Genomic DNA, 21,314 nt, shown 5'->3' with positions numbered 1-21,314 from the left:
TGTCCGGTTTCCTGTTACTTCTGAAGGAGAGCCAGATGGTTAACAACTTGGTGTCCAGGTTTACACAGCTGGAGGAAAAGGCTGCTGAACAGATTAACAGCGCCATCACCAGGCCAAAAGTTCTCTCAATCTAATAAACAGCCTGGTCTCCACACCCCATTCTGCGACACTTGAAGTTTATGGCATCTGCTGAGATTAACTTGTTTTACAGTTTTTGTCAACTGTTTACACACTAAATCTTTGCCTGTCACACAATTTTATAAACATGTCTTTCTTACACCACCATAATCTCTAATTGACATAGTTTTCACCACACACAATTTTCTACTTAACGCACAATAATCTAACAGGAAGTAACTTGATATTGTTCAAAATGCCATGCTTATTCACCAGTGTTTCTCTCTCTATCCTCACATACAGTAAATAAACACTCATCACTCTACTGAACACCATCCAAGCATGCCAGCCTCAGGCATATGCCTCAGGCACTTTTTTAGATCCTTTCAATCTGCTGTTAGAAGATTTGCAGCTGAAATGTTCAGAACCAATGCAGATACTTTGAAGCGAAAATGAGTTTGACTTTTGTTTGATGTTCTGCAAAAACTCGACTTCATATAAAACTTGTCTTTTGTTTATCCCCAAGTTACCATTAGCTCAATTATTTTTTTCTGTGCCTTCTTTGTTTCTGCAGTTGAAAGGGTCTGCAGGCCAATGAATACTGACACCCCACCCCCAACTCTCACACACACACACACACACACACACACACACACACACACACACACACACACACACACACACACACACACACTCTTGTTTGTAAATATACATAGAAAGACAAAGGAGTTTTAGCTTTTGAGCAACAGTGTGTACATGATGTATTCAAAATGTCATAGTAGATAGATAGATAGATAGATAGATGGATACTTTATTGATCCCCAAGGGGAAATTCAAGATTATTAGGGGACAGATGTGTATAATGTGAGGTGAATATTTGCTTTAAAGATGAGTTTATGACATTTTTATTGTGTGTCATTTTGCTGGAGATTTGAGGCATTTTGTATTTCTGGTTTTACAGTATGTGTAGGGTTTGGAAAAATAGACACAGAGGACCTCTTCAGGCGTATTGGTTTTGCAACGTGCACATTAAAAGATGGCGAGGTACTGTATGTACTTTAAACATTGCCTGGCTCCACCTGACTGAGAGGCTAATATAGTGGTTGTGTAAGTGTAAGCATACAAAGGAGAAGTGACTGAGAGGCCACTGCAGTGCACTATAGTAGTGATGCAGAGGTGTGAACGTGCAAAGGAGAAGTGACTGAGAGGCCACTACAGCGCTCTATAGTGATGCAGAGGTGTGAACGTGCAAAGGAGAAGTGACTGAGAGGCCACTACAGCGCTCTATAGTGATGCAGAGGTGTGAACGTGCAAAGGAGAAGTGACTGAGAGGCCATTTCAGTGCTCTAGTAGTAGTTGTGTAAGTATGAATGTATAAAGGAGAAGTACTGATCCACGTGATGAGTTTTCCAGCAAAGTGTGTGTGTTTTCCATGTCAAAGTGTGTGAGCTGAATGGATGCATTTGCCTAAACGTTGCTTATCTGCTTCTCTATGGCCTATGGGGCTATTTTAATTCCAACTAAGAAGTCATTCTCTGATGGGAAAAATACCTTAAACAGGTGGTTAGAGTTCCACATCCCATGTGATGATGGCTATTGTGCAAGCATACATGTCAAATTTGCACTGAACTGTCCCTGGACTGCATAAAAACTGTGTGAGGTGTACTTTTGTACACTGCAAAGAAAATAAAAAAAGTGTAGAACATTTCTCAATTTGGAAATGACGCTAGATATGAGAACATTACAAGGTATTACTCTGATGTAGGTCGGTCTCACTCATCTCATCAATAAGTGGGTTGATCCTTTGAGTACGCAGTGTTTTAATGCATTCACAGGAGGGTCAGGGGAAAGTGGTGGTTTTAAATAGATGGGATGGGAGATGTGTAACATGCACCTAATTAGGTATTCCCCTGTACTGTATGTACAAAAACTTCCCATGAAAGTGCACTAGTCTATTTTTGAGCCTAAATATTACTGCCTTGTAAAAGCAGGTGTTAAATGTGGTTTGCAGTGAAATGCGTCTATAAGAGAACCTTTCAAAGACAACAGAATCACTGTTTAGAACACCAGTTTTGCGTCTTTGTATTATATTAAATGCAACCTTAATTCTCGTTGCCCTTTTGAATGTCTTACTTTCATTCCATCCACTTAAACTTTCCTACTTGCTAGACTTGACCAGTCTTGCCTAGTTTGAGTAGAACTACAGATCTTCATTATCTTCCTGTTTGTTGAATTGTATTATTTCATGATGATAAACATATCATCAGTTAACTTCATTCAACTGTGCTACTGATTGAAGTGCCGTTCAGCTGTTAACCTCTGCAAATTGCAGTAGGGGGTTCGGAGAAAGGCGCTGTTTATCTGATATAAAGAGAAATATGACGTTAACATAAGTATGAGAATGTGCGGTTTCTGAGGGTTGGCGTTCGCAAGTGTACATACATATGGCCCAGAGATCCAAAGTGAGTAAAAGATGTTATATTACATATTCTGAGGAAAAGGTTGAAGTACCGGTATTGAATGAAGGAAGAACCAGACAAAAACATGAAATGTAACATTATATACATATATTCATATACATTAAATACTTAGATCATCTTTACAGCTTCTGAATTGTCTGTCCATTAACAGGTACAGTGCACTGATCCTTTTATAAAAACATAACTTAAAAAAGATCAACATACTAACAAGTCCATTTGATAAGGCGTTATTCACCACTTGTGCCTAAAGGTTTCAGTAATTACATTTGTGTACTTAATCATCAGTAAAGGCATTTTTCAATCTCCAAGTTTACCAATATGTTTCAGCAGGCACACATGAATCACTTCCTAAACAGTAATAAAATACTTCAGTACAGATAAAGTAGAGGTCATTTAAAACGCTGATTTGCTGAACGCATGGATGGGTAGAACTTCTGCAGTCCTCTGATTACGGGCCTTCACCGGACGGTGTCAGGATCCGAACTGCACTGTCTCCTCTGTGATTGGCTTGAACTCATAGCCCCCTCTCCCGTCAATGTGCAGGTAGTACTGCAGAATATCAACAAAACAGACCGCTCGGTTTTCATGTCCGCTCAGTGTGTGTAGTTGAAATGACATTAAATGATGACAGCTTCATATTCATGGGTTTCATCAGGTCCCTTTCTACAGGTGTATTACAGTAATCAAGCACCATACAGTCTGCATTCATAATCTAGGTGCTTGATTTGATACACCTGTGGAAAGGGAGCTGGTGAAACCCATGAATAGAATGTCACAGTAACACATCACATTCAAAGGAAGTCAAAACTAACACCTCTCATACTGTGGAACAAAATGCAGCACACCAGTGAGGAAACAACTAGTGAGAAAAAGAGTGTGTGTTGTGCTAACAGAGCGGCTAGGGCTCACCCTGTGGTGTTTCCATAGAGATTTCCTATGAGAGACGGTGAAGAGAGTGATGCCCACCTGAGGACAGAGGAACACAGGCTCACATCCATTGAGCACACACAGCAGAGAACAAAAGCAAGCACACACACACACACACACACACACACACAAATCCACTCGCCACACACACAAGACAACAAACAATCCCCTCAACGCCCACTACACTCATCTGGCTCCCAGAGACATAAACTTCCATCAGACACAAATACACACACACGCACACGCACACGCACACGCACACGCACACGCACACAAGAAATCCTTGTGTTAATGAATGTCATGGCTAACATATTATGGGTTCTGATTGGCTGTTAGCTTTTTATCGTTCGCAAAAGTGATCGTCCTTATCGTTCTTCGTGTCATTATCGTTATAGTTTATGTGTAAACCTTATCATTCATATTAACGAGAACGATATTTGTTTACAGTTATCATTACAGTTATCCATCTTGGTGTGAACGGCCCTTTAATTGTCATGTAGTACTGCTGGTAATAAACATATGTACTGTACATTTTTGCAGTGCGTGTAAATGTAGTCCTCAACGTCCACGCTCACTGCACTGGTGCACTCGTCCAGGATGGCAAACTGGGGCTTGTGGTAGAAGAGACGGGCCATCTGGGAAGACAACATTCTCACGGGTTACTCACAGGTGGCCTCAAATGAGCTGCACTCTCCTATGACTGATGACCCTCCCACCACGCATCTCAAAACCACATAGTGTCCACACCCAACACACAACTGAGCACAGCTCACAGATAGCCATTGATATAAAAAAAAAGGAACTTGTTCTTGTTGTTTGTGTTTGAGTACGGGCCACTTTACAATGAGTAGAGAGTCTAAAGACATGAATGGCAGTTAAGTTGGGCAACAGCACAATCAGAATCAGCTTTATTGGCCAGGTACGCGTTCACAAATGAGGGATTTGACTCTGGTAAATATTTGCTCTCAAAGTATGAAACTCAACAAAAAAAACCATCAAAAGAATAAAAACTACAGAACAGTTGGAACAGGATGACCCACTCACAGCCATCCTCTGCTTCTCTCCGCCACTCAAGATGTCCATCCAGTCCTGCTGGGTGTCCCAGCCCCCTTCTCTCTGGAGAATGTGCTCCAACTGCACTGCAGCCAGGAACTCCTTCAGCACCTACACACACACACACACACACACACACACACACACACACACACGTTTGAAAACACACACAGACACACACACACACACATATGAAAACACACACACACACACACACACACACGTTTGAAAACACACACAGACACACACACACACACATATGAAAACACACACACACACACACACACACACACACACACTCTCTTAATATCTGCAGATTGCCATACACTCACACTACACCTGTCACTCAGCCAATACAATAAGCCTTGTTGTGGGCGCTGGCGCTGTACCTGATCAGAGATGCCCTTCTGCCTCTGGCGCTCCACCGTGTCAGGATAGATCACCTGGTCGCGCAGCGTCCCCAGCGTCATGTACGGCCTCTGCAGAGCACACGGCAGCACACAGCAGCACACAGCGGCACGTCAGTACAGCCACACACAGCAGCACACAGCGGCGCGTCAGTACAGCCACACACGGCAGCACACAGCGGCGCGTCAGTACAGCCACAGAGGGTTACAGCGGAGCGAGAGGCGCAAACGTTCAAACAATTCCGCGTTCTGGGGAGGGGGGGCGAAATCCCCCTTTAAGCAGACCTAGAAAGTGACGTTACATTCGAACTAAACTGCTCGCCAATCTGACAGAGATCGATATCCCACTATGACGACTTTGCGACACGCCTCTTTAAGCAGACAGGAACTGCTCGAATTTTGCTTCCATAGAGATGCATTATGTTGCTCTATCTTGTCAGTAATGAAGGATCTTCCATAGAGATGCATTATGTTGCTCTATCTTGTCAGTAATGAAGGATCTTCCATAGAGATGCATTATGTTGCTCTATCTTGTCAGTAGTGAAGGATCTTCCATAGAGATGCATTATGCTGCTCTATCTTGTCAGTAATGAAGGATCTTCCATAGAGATGCATCATGTTGCTCTATCTTGTCAATAGTGAAGGATCTTCCATAGAGATGCATTATGTTGCTCTATCTTGTCAGTAATGAAGGATCTTCCGTAGAGATGCATTATGTTGCTCTATCTTGTCAGTAATGAAGGATCTTCCATAGAGATGCATTATGTTGCTCTATCTTGTCAGTAATGAAAGATCTTTGGTGCAGCTACACGCGGCTCGCACCTGCAGTTCACCTGCAGCCCAACTGGAGTGTGCCAACGGGACTTGGTGCTGGGGTACAGTAGGTGTAACGGGCAGACTACACTGGGCACGTGGTGTGTAAAAACATCTTTAAAAGACGGGTCAATTTTTTTCCCCTAAATGTACACATCGCTGTCATGTCTGCCATGACAGTTCCACTGATTACAGGCTCTTCAACAAGTCAACAAGAAAAACAAAAACAATGCTTAAACGTTCTATTTTGTTCCCAAACTACTTCCGCTAACATATGGAATGTAAAAACGGAAACCGTGTGGGAACAACCATGACACTGATAATGAAATTCTCTTGAAACAGTCTATAATGGAAGATAATTCTGCCCTACAAAGGCTAAGAGCAGTATCAGCAAAAATGTCAAACTGAGAAAAACAGCTTTTTGTGTTTTTCTTACATCAAGTATAAGCATAAAATTATATTCAACAACAAAGGGTATCATTAGATAGATCAAAGTGAGCTGAATATTAAACCATTTGTTTTTTGACATTAATGCAAAATTTGGTAATGTTATAGGCTATACTGCGCTTTGCCTTTGCATTACTGCTTATACTTGCATGGCCATTCAATAACATTTTGCAGTAAGTGTAGCAAGTGATCATAATCACTCAGTTTTTATATTAATTGAGGAGGTATTTACTACATTTTTAGTGAAGATATGCTTCTTGATGCCTTATCAATGGCATAACTCTGTCATTTATACACATTTATGTAAAAATAGAATAAAAGGCAAGTGAAACCAAGGCAGAATGCAGTAATGGCAAAGGCAAGTGAAACCAAGGCAGAATGCAGTAATGGCAAGTGAAATCAATGCAATTTATGTGGATACTGCAATCTGCCTTGGTTTCACTCTACTTTTCTGTACAAACTGCAAACTAAAAATGCAAATTAATCTAAGAAATGTATTAGGTAGCCATATGAAATTTTAACAGATCGAAGAGCAGATCCGGCACTTCTTATTAGTGCAAAAAAAAAAAATTGGAAAAAGTGCAGATACTGCTCTTAGCCTTTGTAGGGCAGAATTGTTTCAGCATATGCAACACAAACGGACCACTTCCGTATGTGCCTGGCTTATCTACAGTATAACAATGGTCTGGGTGTGCAAGAGGGTGAATGCAGAGACGGTTTATAAAGTGAGACGATTCTTAAGAGGGTAAATTCTGGTTTCATTGTGACGTAGGGTTCGCGACTGCCACTCCCCTTTAGGAGGCAATCGGGAGATCCGGTGTCAATGTATTTCTATGGGAGAAATAAACCTTATCTCGGATTATGACCATTCCCTTAGCCCTACATTCAGCAATGCAAGTAACAAACCCATATTCTACAAGAAACATGTCTTTCTAACATTCCCACATTGAAATCGTATTTTCCAACGAGATAAAAACATAACTTTGTCCAGAAAAATAACTTTGTTCGCGATCTGTCTCTGTCTCTGCTAATAGCGCAGGCCGCCTGTTCTCAACAGCACACTGCTTCTGCTGCTTCTACACCGTTCTACACTGATTATTTTGTCACTGATCACGCCCCTGTAGGAGGCAGGAAGTGGTGCCATTTCGTTCCAATGAAAAACCCCTTTATGATTCATCTTACAGTAGCAACTAGACAATCTTTGGTGAATGTGTTTAGGCTCGGTTTGCTTAGTCATGGTTACCTGAGGGACGTAGAAGAGCTTGCCCCTCTCGGGCTTGGTCAGACAGCCCCCAAACAGAGGCCAGAGCTGCAGAAGGAAACACAGAAAGTGCAGAAAGAGGAATCAACTCTGACCCAACCACCGGGTATTGCACAAACAGAAATTAAGTCATCGTGACAGTTACTGTACGCGGAGGAGATGAACTGACTGAACTCTTATTCCTGTGAATTAGTGTCATGATGATATTTTTGTTCAGTTTCCAGTGAATATTGGACACTGGTTTTCTGTCAAACTCTGGGCTATAGAGAGAGTCAAAGGTCATCACAGCACAGATCTCCAAGCTGGACTACTGTAATTCCCTGTTAGCTGGCCTACCTGCTTGCGTATTAACTAAGACCACTAAAGTTGATTCAGAATGCTGCGGCACGACTGGTCTTCAATCAGCCAAAGAGGACACATGTAACCCCTCTCCTAGTTACTCTCCACTGGCTCCCTATAGTAGCCAGAATTAAATTTAAATCTCTCACTCTGGCCTATAGGACACTGACTGGATCTGCTCCCAGCTACCAACCCAACCGCCCATTGCGATCTTCTGAGGAGCGTCTGTTATGTCGATCAACCAAACATGCTAGGTCAAATTGTAGATCCTATTCTTCAGTGGTTCCATGTTGGTGGAATGAGTTGCTCAGTGCTCTCCGTTCCAGCAACAGTTTTGGATCTTTTAAGAGGGGTCTTAAGGCATATTTGTTTAATATGCACTTAGTCTTTTGAGCGTTTGTTATGTGTTATGGTTTGTATGATAGTATTGCTTTGTTATAATTTGTCCATTGATAGAATTTGATGTTTATTTTTGCTATTGTCCTTAAATTTAGCCTTACCATGCCATAGTTATTGTTATTATATAATTGATTGAATGACTTATTTCATTGCTATTCTCATATTCATTGTTTTATTTCTCATTAGGTTAGTGCTTAAAATGATTGTTTTATACAGTTTTATTGATAATATTGCTATTCTCCTTATTTTGTAATTGTTCACTGTTAATTTAATTTGTATTGTTATTTATTTGTACGTCGCTTTGGACAAATAAATAACTGCTAAATAACTATAACCATAACCATAACCATAACCATAACCACAACCACAGATGAAATTAATAGAAGCTAGTGTGTGTATGTGTGTGTGTATGCACGTACATTAATGGTGTAATTAAGTATACGTAAATTAAGAGTAATTTTCCTTGTAAATTTGTTTCCATAATGCATTACTCAGCTCATCCTGTTGGTCATCATTCTAGCATGTGGTTAAGAAATGCTTCCTCGTTACTCCTTCTGACCTCTGCTCCAGGGGAGTGACCTACTGTATGGGACCAGTGGTCCATCTGTGTAGTTGCCAAATTTCTGTCGCAATCACTTTTCTTATTTACTGGTGTGACGCGTGGAAATACCAAATATAGCTGTGCAACTTCATTTAAAATGATTATTGGTGCCTAATGGTTTCTTGATGTACATAATGTACTACATACTTTATGTACCCCCCCTCTCCCCACACACACACATTACCGTAGAGCCACCAGACAGGTAGCACACTTCAGCAATATCCTGGAATTTGCCATGGTAGGCTATACATTTAATGATGTAATGATTTAATAATGACAAATATTGGTCGACACAAGTAAACTGTTTTTGCTGATGACAATGGAATATGTTGGGTTTAAATAAGAGAAATGCTGCCAATGACAAAGGCTGTGGTCTAGGGTGTGGGCTATCAGGGTACACCGTTTCCACCAATGATATGTATCGCCGCATCATCAACAACTTTGTGGAACTACAGTGTTCGAATGCTGGAAGTGACGAGTTGCAACACTGGTGCGATATTTGAGCTAATGTTGCGACATACCGATGGTGGTTTTGCAAAAATGTAGGTCACTTTTGTAGAAGCGGAGCCCTGATTGTGCGGGTCCAAACTAGTCACATCAGGAGAGGGTGACAGAATAGTGTAGTAGAATAGTGTAGTAGAATAGTCACAGGAAGCGAGAACATCAAAGTTGAGAGTTGAGTACAGTAATACTGTGCACTGACCTCTCCCAGAACCCGGAACAGAGAGCTCTTCCCGCTGCCGTTAGGTCCACACACGAGTACGTTAGTGCCGGAGGTCACCTGGGGAAAGACACAGAGGTCAACGTTCAGGTCAAAGGTCACAGTCAGATTCCATACCAACATGCACCTCAGAACTCCGGCAACAAGCACAGGGTGATGACACATTAAGGGTTGATCTGATGCTATAGTTCTCAACAGGTTACATCAGCAGAGTTGTGTAGTTTCTTGCACGACATCTGACATTACCTCAAAGGAAAGATCTCTGATGAGGACATCTCCGTTAGGGGTTGCTAAAGGAATGTGTTCGAACCTGAAAAAATACATAGAGCTGCGTCATCATCACTGTTTGTGTGTGTGTGTGTGTGCGCATGTGTGCGTGTGCGTGTGCGTGCGCGTGTGTAAATGAGTTTGCAATGCCTATGGTAAATCCAAACATTCCTCCCTTGGTCAGATTCCAGTAAATGACTTCATCCCACATGGCACCCACCTGATGATGTGGTCAGAGTGTACGATGGTCCCACTTCCAGGAACCAGTGAGATTCTGTCGGCCTCTCCAGTCTCTACAAAATGTCACACACACACAACACAGATTATCATGACGTTTACAGTTTTTCACAGTTCCTCAAACACTAAACCCTATTCTCTGAATCAAATTCTCAAATGCCTGAACAATATAAGTCAGTTCAGAGTTGAAACAGGCTGGTTGGAGGTTCATATCAACAACGGACAAAACCCAGAGACGCAGGGGACAAGTGTGTGTTACAGTAGAGATGGGGTACAAGGAAGAGGAAGGTGCAGGTAGGAGGAAGAGGAGGAAGAGAAAGACGAAGAGTCCCATGAGTTGCAATACTGTAAATGATGAAATCTGGGCAACAATCATTGACCATGTTCTGGTTCATGGAATACCAATGAGAGAAGCAGGACTTCAAGTCCAACCCAAAATCAGCAGTTTCTCTGTGGCTTCAATAATCCAAAAATTCAGACTATAAAACAGGAATAGCGTACATCATAGTAATCACTGAAAGTCCGTTATTACTGTACACTTACTGTACTATCCTTTGAGCGCAACTCTGAGAGAATGAAAGAGCTGAGATATCAGTATGTCCAAGTAAGTGTAAATTCAGACACAGTACAATATTACAGATACCTACTCTGAAACTTACTATCAGAGTCTGTGGCTTCACAGTACAAATCATATTCTGTACAGTATCGGCCTGTCTTTCTGTTCACTTACAAAATTACAGTATTGATTTATTTCTTCATATAGAGACTATTTCTATTTTAAAATCCTTATTCTTTATTTCCATTGTGATATTTTATTTTTTAAATTAGAATGAATAAACATTCCTCCAGGAGCCATACACCCTACCCTGTGTTTTGAGTGTTTTGTGGTGCTTTGAGGTGATTGTGTTCACAGTTTTGAGAAAAAGGTAGAGAGTTTTGAAAAAGGTGTTCTAGCAATTGTGAAAATCTGTAATTATGTTGCATATGCCTAGACTGAATTAGACCACAGCACTAGTAGAAAGTCCACCACCTACTGGCCAATTGGTGTAGAGTCACTAAACGTGCACATCTATTACAGTAATCTATTGTATGGCCCCCCCGCGAACGGAATTCCGAGATTTTTGCCATGGTTATGGGATGGGTTGAGATGATCCCTTGAGACCAACATACAAAAACGATGTGGTCATCCTAGGCCCTACGATTCTTGAGAAACCTGTATCCGCTCCAGTGCGGTGGGTGACGGAATGAAACAAAAATCAATGTAATAATCAAATCAATCGGTATCAGTCTGGCTCTATGGAATACCAAAGCATTGTGGGTAATGTCTCTGATATAGTAACAGCTGTGCTGGAGTAAGTGGAGGGACAGGCATGATAAGAGACATGTTGCCATGGTTATGGGATGGGTTGAGTACCAGCTGTGCTGGAGTAAGAGGAGGGACAGGCATGATAAGAGACATATTGCCATGGTTATGGGATGGGTTGAGTACCAGCTGTGCTGGAGTAAGAGGAGGGACAGGCAAGATAAGAGACATATTGCCATGGTTATGGGATGGGTTGAGTACCAGCTGTGCTGGAGTAAGAGGAGGGACAGGCATGATACAGTAAGAGACATGTTGCCATGGTTATGGGATGGGTTGAGTACCAGCTGTGCTGGAGTAAGAGGAGGGACAGGCATGATACAGTAAGAGACATGTTGCCATGGTTATGGGATGGGTTGAGTACCAGCTGTGCTGGAGTAAGAGGAAGGACAGGCATATTAAGAGACATATTGCCATGGTTATGGGATGGGTTGAGTACCAGCTGTGCTGGAGTAAGAGGAGGGACAGGCATGATAAGAGACATATTGCCATGGTTATGGGATGGGTTGAGTACCAGCTGTGCTGGAGTAAGAGGAGGGACAGGCATGATACAGTAAGAGACATGTTGCCATGGTTATGGGATGGGTTGAGTACCAGCTGTGCTGGAGTAAGAGGAGGGACAGGCATGATAAGAGACATGTTGCCATGGTTATGGGATGGGTTGAGTACCAGCTGTGCTGGAGTAAGAGGAGGGACAGGCAAGATAAGAGACATATTGACAGTGTGCCAGGCTAGATCACCAGCAGTCACTTCAGACACACACTGGAGAGAATGAGGCTCAATTCCTTGTGCTACAGATACAGGACTTCACACAGCGGCAGGCCAGGCACCACTGAAGCCTTAAGCCTTAAATCATCAACAGAGTCATCTTCGTGGGACAAAACACATCACCAACAGGGCAGCCTTCATGATGAGCCTTTCACTGAGGCCATGAAGCAGGCAGCAAGCAGTGAGACTCAGGATGAAGGGGAGAACTGATGGAACGACTCGTTTCATGACGTAAGGGCACACTAACCTCTGGCTTGCTGGGAGACCATGGTGCGCTCGTATCTGCCCTGGTTCAGGTCTTTCAGAACTTTCTGGATCTGAGTGATGCGTGCTGTGAAACTGAAACAGAGAGGGAAATGAGCTCATCGATACACTAAAACTACGACTACACACACCACACCATACTAAGTAAACAAAAACAAAAAACACACTGTTTTGTCTGAACTACCCCATGCTTTAAGCGAGCAATACAAAAACTATCTATAGAGGGAACATCAGTGGAGCCAATGGAACACGAACACACACACACACACACACACACAAACACACACATAGCAGAGGAGTTAATGGAGGTGGCTGGCGTTAGAGGTCAGAGGTCACATGAGGATGAGCCCTTACCCAGACAGTCGGGTCATCTCCCTGCCCGCCAGCACCATCCTACCCAGAGCCTGAGCCAAACTGATCAGCATCCGGCCACTCTGGTAGTACTCCTGTGGAGAGAAATGCATGGCTAAATGTGTGTGTGTGTGTGTGTGTGTGTGTGTGTGTGTGTGTGTATTAGAGCCCTACCGATATGGGATTTTAAAGACTGTACTGATTTCGATATTTGAGGATTTTGGATTTTTTTAAGCCAAAAAGTATTCATTTTTAACAAACGTGTAATATAAAAATGTACTTAAATATTTAGCGTTATTGAAAAGTGCTGATAAAGGTAGAACATTGTGTTAACACTAAAATGACATGCATAGCACAATTGTTTAAACTGACACAAGAGAGCAAAACCTCTTCTCAAGTCTCCAAAAGTCTAAGCACAATGGCACTTTTTAAATTCACTGAACAGGGTTCTCTGCATAAGACACGACAATCATGTATAAAGTAACAATGTTTGCCATTTCAAAACAATGGCATTCAAAATCACACTATATGAGCTAATTGACCAAAATATGTGCCATGTAGCCAAAGACTTCAATGGTTAATTTTTACCACTTTAATCAGGAAGTAAGCTCTATGAAAAGACCATAGGTGAGCACATTTTTACAACAAAAATGGAAGACGTTTTCTATATCATTTCTTTCTTTTTTAGTTTTTTTTTTGTGAGCATATTTCTGTTCACTCCGATGTAAATATATCTGCTGTGCATATGTTGCACTGACTTCTTTAGTGCAAAACAAAGAAAAAAAACGTTTCAACAGCATGCATGTGTTTCTGCAAATATTTCTGTGCATGTGAAGAACTTTCTACAATCTGAACTATTTTAGTATTATGGCAAAGCATACTAAAGACGAGAGTGCTTTTCATTATGCCCAACAGTGTGTTGTTGAAGAATCCTCTAATATGACTTATGTTTTCATTGTGTGCTACTCTATTCCTATTAGCTAATTTGAATATTTAAATATAACAATCAGTTACTAATGCTATAAATGGCGATACCAATAGATCAGCAAATAGCTTATATCAGCCGATAATATCAGCACACCGTATTATCTAATGTGTACGTATTGTGTGAGGTGTGCGGAGAATGGTTTAAGTGTTTATACATTTTGTGAGATATGCATTAGTGTATATATGTGTGTGTGTGTGTGTGTGTGTGTGTCCACTACACTAACCTCCAGCAGTTGAGAGTGTGTGCTGTGACGATGGCGAGAGTTGGAGAGGTCCAGGAATGGTCTACTGACCACCAGGTATCCCACCACCATGGCGATGTCTGTAGCGGGAGGAGTACAGAAACCAGCCAGTGGACAGTCAACCATTAGGTGTGAACCTCCTTCATATCATCAGCTCTAACCACCATCCAGTTTAAAGCTGCATTATTCAACCCGAGTGACTACTCAACTGAATCTCTACAGTCTCATTGATGTGGGTCAGAGCAGCAAAGCCAGTAAGCCTGTAAATACATATTTTATGCTTCTTGTCCATTTGTTTCAGATGCTTTGAAACAACAGTATACTCTGTCATACAGACAGGTTACAGGATAAAGGTTGAGGGTCAGATGTGATGGAGTAGGTAGTCTCTATGTTGTGATCTTTTGTTGACAAAGATATTGTCATATGGAAAATAAGCATATTTATAATGTGAATCATTTCACACAGCCATTCTTTGGGTGAAATATTTACGTTGGCTTAGAACTGGAGTAGGTGTAAAACACTTAAAGTTTTATAATGCAGCTTCACAAGATGATATCACAGTGACATGTCACTGCAGAGTGTTTGTGTGTGTGACATATTCTCACACTTGGCAATTATGCTGTCCACGAATCCCATTGAAAAGCGGAAATAAATGAAGCTGTGCAAATGGCTGACCTAAAGAAAAAAACAACAACAGAGAGAATGTTATGTTTACATCCCGTCATGCTATCCCAATACACACAACACAAACCTTAACTCAGACAGAATAAACAATGACTAATTAATAATCAATTTTATAAATAAATAAATATAAATATAAATACACAGAAATTGTCTAGATATTACACATTAATTATTTGTAATATGTGGTTTAAAAATATTATTACCATGAAATTGCATATTACCATAACATTACTCACTTATTACTGATCTGTAATTTAAAGTGTAAAGGACAAAATGACAATGTTTTGTCCTTCTAGAGCTAGTTTTTACAGGTCAAAGTGCCCATGTATTGGTTAGCAATACTGGATGATAAACTTCGACTAAACTAAGAACTCGATAACTAACTAGCCACATAGTTGACAGCATAATTTTACAGGTAAATGTTGGTCAACAGTGCATGTTTACAGTATATCAACAAAAATGTTAAAATGAGTTAAGTATTTGTATTAGCTTGACCCATAATAACCATTCTTACCAACTTCTGGAAAGTGGTCTGGATGATCTCCTTCTCTCTGGCATTGCCATTGTAGAAAGCAATCTCCTCACTGGAAATACAGAGGGGAACATGTATTATTAGAAAGCATTTCTGTAAGGGAAGGAGTGAGAGTCTGACACAGAGGGAGAAGGGGGTAGATTCTTGAATTTCCCCTTGGGGATCAATAAAGTATCTATCTATCTATCTATCTATCTATTAAAGATCCAGGGCAGAGGAGAGACCTGTTAGTGATGAGGCGAGAGTTGACGTAGCGGTACTCCCCCTCCAACGTTTGCTCTGTGACCGTCATGTGACTGGCAGGGCGACGCATGCGGGTGAGTACCAGGCCAGAGAGAACGAGATAGCTGAGCATGTAGAGAGGACCCTGGGACACACACACACACACACACACACACACACACACACACACATACAAATGTTATTAAAAGACAATGAGTAGGTTTATCAATAATTTCATTATTTGCATTATTTGTTAATAACTGCTGAAAACACTTTTGGTTTGATTTGTTCTGAATAACTCTGTTAGTTGATAAACTCAAAAACGGTCTTGTTGATAAGGTAAAGACCAGCCAGATATACTTTAGAGGTACAGTATAGAGGTATTCTTTTTTTGGTAACTAACAGGAAGACATACATATATATAGCAGTGCTGATGTCACATCCTTATACATTATGGACGGGGTCCTAGCATACAGAGACACTCCTTCACATACAGTACAGTGCTCAAGCTTACCTGAAACCCAATTGCTGAAGCCAACTTGAGGACATATATGCAGATATCTAGAAGAGGCTGAAATAGAGTAGAGAAGAAGAAGAATGACAGGAATACCACAGCGGGAAAAGAAAATGTAGGGGAAAAACCCCACAAAAAACACAAATCACCCAACAACTGATCTTCATATATGAATTTACCTCAAAACCAAATGTCAGAATTAGCTCAAATACTGACCCACACACTGTGTATTGCACAGACAGCACCGTAGTGCTATATCCTACCTTGCTGATGTTGGAGTATAGGTCCACTATACTATTGCTGAATTTCTCTACATCCTGGGTTAGAAGCTGGTCAGGGTTGGCGATGCGGTTATCTAGGTTGCCAATTTTGTAGTATGTGTAACCTCTGGGAATGCAAAGGAGACCCACATGAGAAACGTGGGGCAAATCAAAACAATGGCAAGGAATGGCATTGAAATAAATAATGTAAAATAAGTCAGGAATTCAGTACTGACTTCAAGTACTCATCATAAAGATGGTGCGTGAGCCGCACTCGAAAGCAGAGCTTTAGCTGGTTCAGTCCCAGTTTAAGAAAGTTATTCACCAGTGATATCTGAAAGATCCAAAGCAAATGGAAGATATTTAGTGTAAACACCTTCAGTTTATAGCGCAAACGCTTGTGAATGTTGTCGTACCATGTCATACCACTAGATGGTGCTAAAGAACCTTGTCTAGTCACAGAGGAGAGATTACGCTGTAGTTGACTGATTATGGATAAATGGCAGGTGGCTATTGTGGGGACTATTTGGATTGTGCTTATAAGATGATTAATATGCTTGGTGGAGATGAGATGGTGCAATGGCCTGGACACTTACAGCAGGCATAGCAGTGGCAAAGTTCAATAAGTATCTTGTGAAGGCTTCAGTTGAGCGTCCAATTATTGCACTGTAATCGAAAGATGGAAAATATATACAATTAAAGAATAAATCAATCAATTCAACACACGAACCCCTTATATTAAGAAACAGTTGCATAATCTTGAACACGGTCTTGAACATGGAAGTCTCTGGTAGGCCACTGGAAAAACCAGACTGGGCCAAGACTGGCAGAGCAAGTCGGACCACAAAGATGTGTGTCACAGACAGCGCCTTGTGCCGGCACCCACACTGGGACAGACTGTGCAGCAGGCTCACCTCTCAATCATGGTTCCATTATGGATCATCCATACATCACAGAACGTCCTTGCCACAAGCAATGCAGCAATGAACAGGAGATATCCCACCTAGGGATACACACACACACACACACACACACACACACACACACACACACACACACACACACACACACACCTTGTACTATGAACTTCACTATTTGTCCTCTCTAGCATCACTGTGCGTTACAATGACTGAATGGGTGAAGGGTTCATTTAGTGGAACTCACCTCTTTGCAAAACGGCTGAGGCACAAGTATTTTAATAAGCCGTAACATACGTGCGAAGAACACTTTGTCGACAGCTGCTCTCTCGGTGAGCCCATTTTTCTACAAGTAAAATGAATAGCGTGAGAATGAACAGCACATTATATATTAGATGTGGCAATACGGAAAGAGAAAAGTGGTCATCTTTTTATTGGATAACACAAGAAGTATGCTAACAACACAGGCTGAATAACAAAGCCTAACACTCCTTCAAACGCACAAAGCCCTCACGAATCTAATCCATTTACGAAACTAGATGGAATCGCTAGAATGTGTTAATTCCCTCTAATTCGGCCCGACCACAATGGACGTCACTTACCCCACTTTTTGCAACTGCCTCCCCCTTTCTGCTGAATGAAACAGAGAGAGAGAAAGAGAGAGAGAGAAAGATGGAGGGAGAGAGAGATGGAGAGATGGAGAGAGAGAGAGAGAATCAAATGACAATACTAAACTCCCGAAACAAGACAAATTAGTTCGCTTAGCTAATGCGTTTGCAGAGATAGGCTATGCTGAGTTTCCGGCGCGTTGTGATGCTCACACTGGTAGCATATTATCAGCCGCATCTTTCACAATTCGCCACAACTTACAAACACTACAACATGTGTCACCTGTGAAGCGTTCGAGAATGTCCTTGTCCTAGTCGCCGCTTACACAGAAAGTAAGCAATGATTGCTGCACCTGCCAGGGAACATCGCTTGGCAGTCAGGTACTTACTGACCGCCGCCATAACTGGGTGATAGGGTACAGGAAGAGAGTGCGCACTGTAGTGTAGTAAATGATGTTGATGTACGGCGGCCGCGAGGCACAGAAACTCAAGCAGCACAGCATCCATTATCGCCAATATTGATGGCCAACGAACTCGTTCTTAACGAAATAGAACTAGCCTACTTTATTTTGTTAAAACATTCAATAAAAAGCAATAAACACAGAACGCAACACTACACGGGGATACAGCATCTTATTTAGGCCTATTAATTTGTTTGCCACATTATTAATCAAGGTTTGAATAGCCAATGTAGCCCTAGGCTACTGTACCTTAAAGAACTCACTGCTGCTAGAATAGCATGCTTGATCAGCTGAAAACTAACCCCCAGTTACAGTAGTATAATTTTAGAAACCCTTTTTATTACTATATCATGTAATGGCAAACGCAATGTAGGCCTATGACCATAAAGCACTGCATGGATGTAGGCTAAACAGTGTCATTCCATCAGTATGTGTCAATGTCATTCCATCTTCACACCAGCTTTTATGTCACTTTAATCAATCAACAAGGCTTGTTTCAGTGGATAGGGTAAATACGTAGCCTGTATTAGCCTACATTTGATTCAGTTCGGTTAGAACAGAGTATGCAATTTATTTGCCCACTTATAACAATATAATAACGCTATATTAAAATGACAGAAGCTATCTTTCACACTGGCTTTGAGAAGCCAGTGGACACTATTCAAACGCTCTTGGTGTAACACAATCGATCTCTGTATGCACTAGTGGTCAAGTACAGTATAAAATGATCTCTACTCCAATTCATCTAGGCCAGGGGTATTCAATTAAAATTCAAAGAGGTCCAGTTACTAAAATGTCCTCCCGGCAAAGGTCCGAATCTTAAATTGTCACTCAAAATAGTGTAGGCTACCCTGATGTTAATAAAATCAATAACGCGTGTATTTCTAGGCCTATTTAATTTATTGCTACATTTCAAGTGTTTTCAAAGTAATATGCTTGTAACATACCAAAAAGTCTTAACTTGAATGATACTTGAATGCAAAACAATACTGTAGTTGTCTTTACTAGGCCTACATTTCAAGAAAGTTAACAGACAACAGACACTGAATTATTCTGAATAGAATAAATATAAAGTGCAAGCACAACTTTGAGCAGCCTGAACTTAGGGCCTTCAAGTAGCCTAATGTAAAACATTCCGAATCTTTTGAATAAAATAAAAGTGGATCTTTAAGAAAAAAGAAAAAGAAAAAGTTCTTTGCATACTGCGTTCTAGTTAGTACATTCTCTGCTAATAGTTCAGATTTATTTTCTTGTTGTTGAAGCTGACAATGGGATCTGTAACGTTTCTGCAGCCGCATTAAGCACTCATTCACAGCTGTCCCATCGCTACATGCTGTCTTGTGTTGCACCAAAATTACTAATTTGCCTGTAAATGCATGCGTGATCACACGAGTAGACCTGTCATAGTTTGCTTTCAATTTGATAATTATTATCCTACTCCGCCGAGGAGGAGAGTAGCCTATGTTTTCATCGGGGTTTGCGTTTGTTTGTCTGTTTGTTAGCTCTCGGAGTGCTTTTCAAGTTTTACTTGCCCTCACTGCGGACTTCTGCGCGTACAGTACCTTTCCTCAAACGACCCGTGTTTGATCTCATAGTGACGCTAACGTCGCCACAGTTTCACAGCGCATATTCACAGCAGAACGAACGTATTGATCCGTCCATTCATCTTTACAAGTTCGGTTTTCACCATCTATTTTTTCTTATTTTTGAGCAAGCCATTTTCTCTCATCTCCTCTCTCTCCCGCTATATAGGCCTATTCTCTGTTGCTGAAAGGTAAACAATCGAGTTGATTGGCTTGGCTACGGACGATGCTCTGATAATATTAGGCCGACAATTTCAACGGGTCCGGACAGAACCGTCACTGGGTCCGGACCCGGACCGCGGTCCGCCATTTGGTGATGCCTGATCTAGGCCTACTGTACATCTCACTGACTTCTGTGAGATGTACTTCTGAAAAAGTAACATCACAGCTAATTTGCTGCAAATTTGAAGGACAGCTCTCTAATTAGTAGTAGAGAAGACCTCAGTCAGCGAAACATTGCAAACAGCTCAACAGAGTGTGTGTGTGTGTGTGTGTGTGTGTGTGTGTGTGTGTGTGCAAACAGCTAAACAGTGTGTGTGTGTGTGTGTGTGTGTGTGCCTCTCTCTCTCTCCATCTCTCTGTGTGTGTGTGCAGCCTGTGTGTGTGTGTGTGTGTGTGTGTGTGTGTGTGTGTGTGTGAGCAAATGTTTGTGTGTGTGTGTGTGTGTGTGTGTGTGTGTGTGTGTGTGTGTGTGTGTGTGTGTGTTTGGGTGTTTGTGTTTGTGTGGCTGAAGGTGCATGTATTCATATTGTTGTAAAACAGCCATCAGGATCTAACCCTTTTGGTGTCTGGGAGGCTGAGATCAGGATGCTGGAGTTACAGAGATGGGGCGGTTGGTCTAACTGTACCAGAGCCTCCAGCAGGGTGGCTTTCTTTGAGGTGAGACTCACGCAGGCTTCAAACCTATACGATGGCATAGCATTTTCTTTCACATATTTTCTTTCTGCACTTTGGTTAACTGCTGTGTTTTCTTTAAAATGTGCTATACAAATAAATTGGCATTGATATTAATTTAGGCTATACTTTTCGAATAGACCCAAGACTTTGGAATTGATATATATTTTTGCATTCTCTGTCATGGAATTGATATATATTTTAGCATTCTATTGTCTGCATTCTTATGAATGCCTAGCTTTGCTGATTTTAACTCATATGTCTGTGGTTATTATCTGCTGTTATAGGGTGACACATATATTCAAAAAAGGATTTATGCATGCTGAACTTTGAACAACCCCTGCGTATATATGTGTGATAAATAGACACCTTAATGGGGGTGGGCTTCAGAGCATGCCTCTCATGTTGGCCTCCTGCCCCCTCATACCTCACTGACCTGTCCTGGTGGCAGTCGTCAAAAGAGAACTGTGAGCCAGCCAGTGAGATTGAGTTACAAAGGTCCGGCCAAGGACTCTGCATTACCTATGATAAATTTAGAGTTTACATCCCTATGTGCTAAATCTCTATTTTCCAGACAGGGACTGTTTTCTGTGTTTGT

At 41.4% G+C, this 21,314-nt stretch overlaps 1 protein-coding gene across 2 annotated transcripts; it reads right to left on the bottom strand.

The window, feature by feature from the left end:
* Positions 1-2,669: 2,669 nt before the first annotated feature.
* On the bottom strand, positions 2,670-18,188 carry LOC134102486 (ATP-binding cassette sub-family D member 3-like). 2 transcript variants are annotated; one of them, XM_062556595.1, is made up of 23 exons: positions 18,062-18,188; positions 17,773-17,800; positions 17,418-17,516; positions 17,168-17,256; positions 16,850-16,919; positions 16,490-16,587; positions 16,257-16,380; positions 15,994-16,050; positions 15,482-15,624; positions 15,240-15,309; positions 14,647-14,716; positions 14,024-14,121; positions 12,816-12,907; positions 12,445-12,536; positions 10,053-10,125; positions 9,812-9,875; positions 9,548-9,625; positions 7,488-7,553; positions 4,967-5,056; positions 4,569-4,688; positions 4,055-4,159; positions 3,507-3,563; positions 2,670-3,146 (listed from the first exon to the last, which is right to left on the bottom strand). In XM_062556595.1, the coding sequence occupies exons 1-23, from the start codon at positions 18,178-18,180 to the stop codon at positions 3,069-3,071; spliced, it is 1,980 nt and encodes a 659-aa protein (XP_062412579.1). In that variant the 5' UTR covers positions 18,181-18,188; the 3' UTR covers positions 2,670-3,068. The 2 variants fall into 2 exon arrangements, with proteins under 2 accessions (XP_062412579.1, XP_062412578.1); XM_062556594.1 differs by having other exon boundaries at positions 17,773-17,803; positions 18,062-18,186.
* Between the last annotated feature and the right edge of the window lie 3,126 nt (positions 18,189-21,314).

This window comes from Sardina pilchardus, chromosome 15 (genome assembly GCF_963854185.1).
Source record: "Sardina pilchardus chromosome 15, fSarPil1.1, whole genome shotgun sequence".
In the NCBI taxonomy this organism is placed as follows: Eukaryota; Metazoa; Chordata; class Actinopteri; order Clupeiformes; family Clupeidae; genus Sardina; species Sardina pilchardus.
This window is presented reverse-complemented; position numbering and strand designations above follow the sequence as displayed.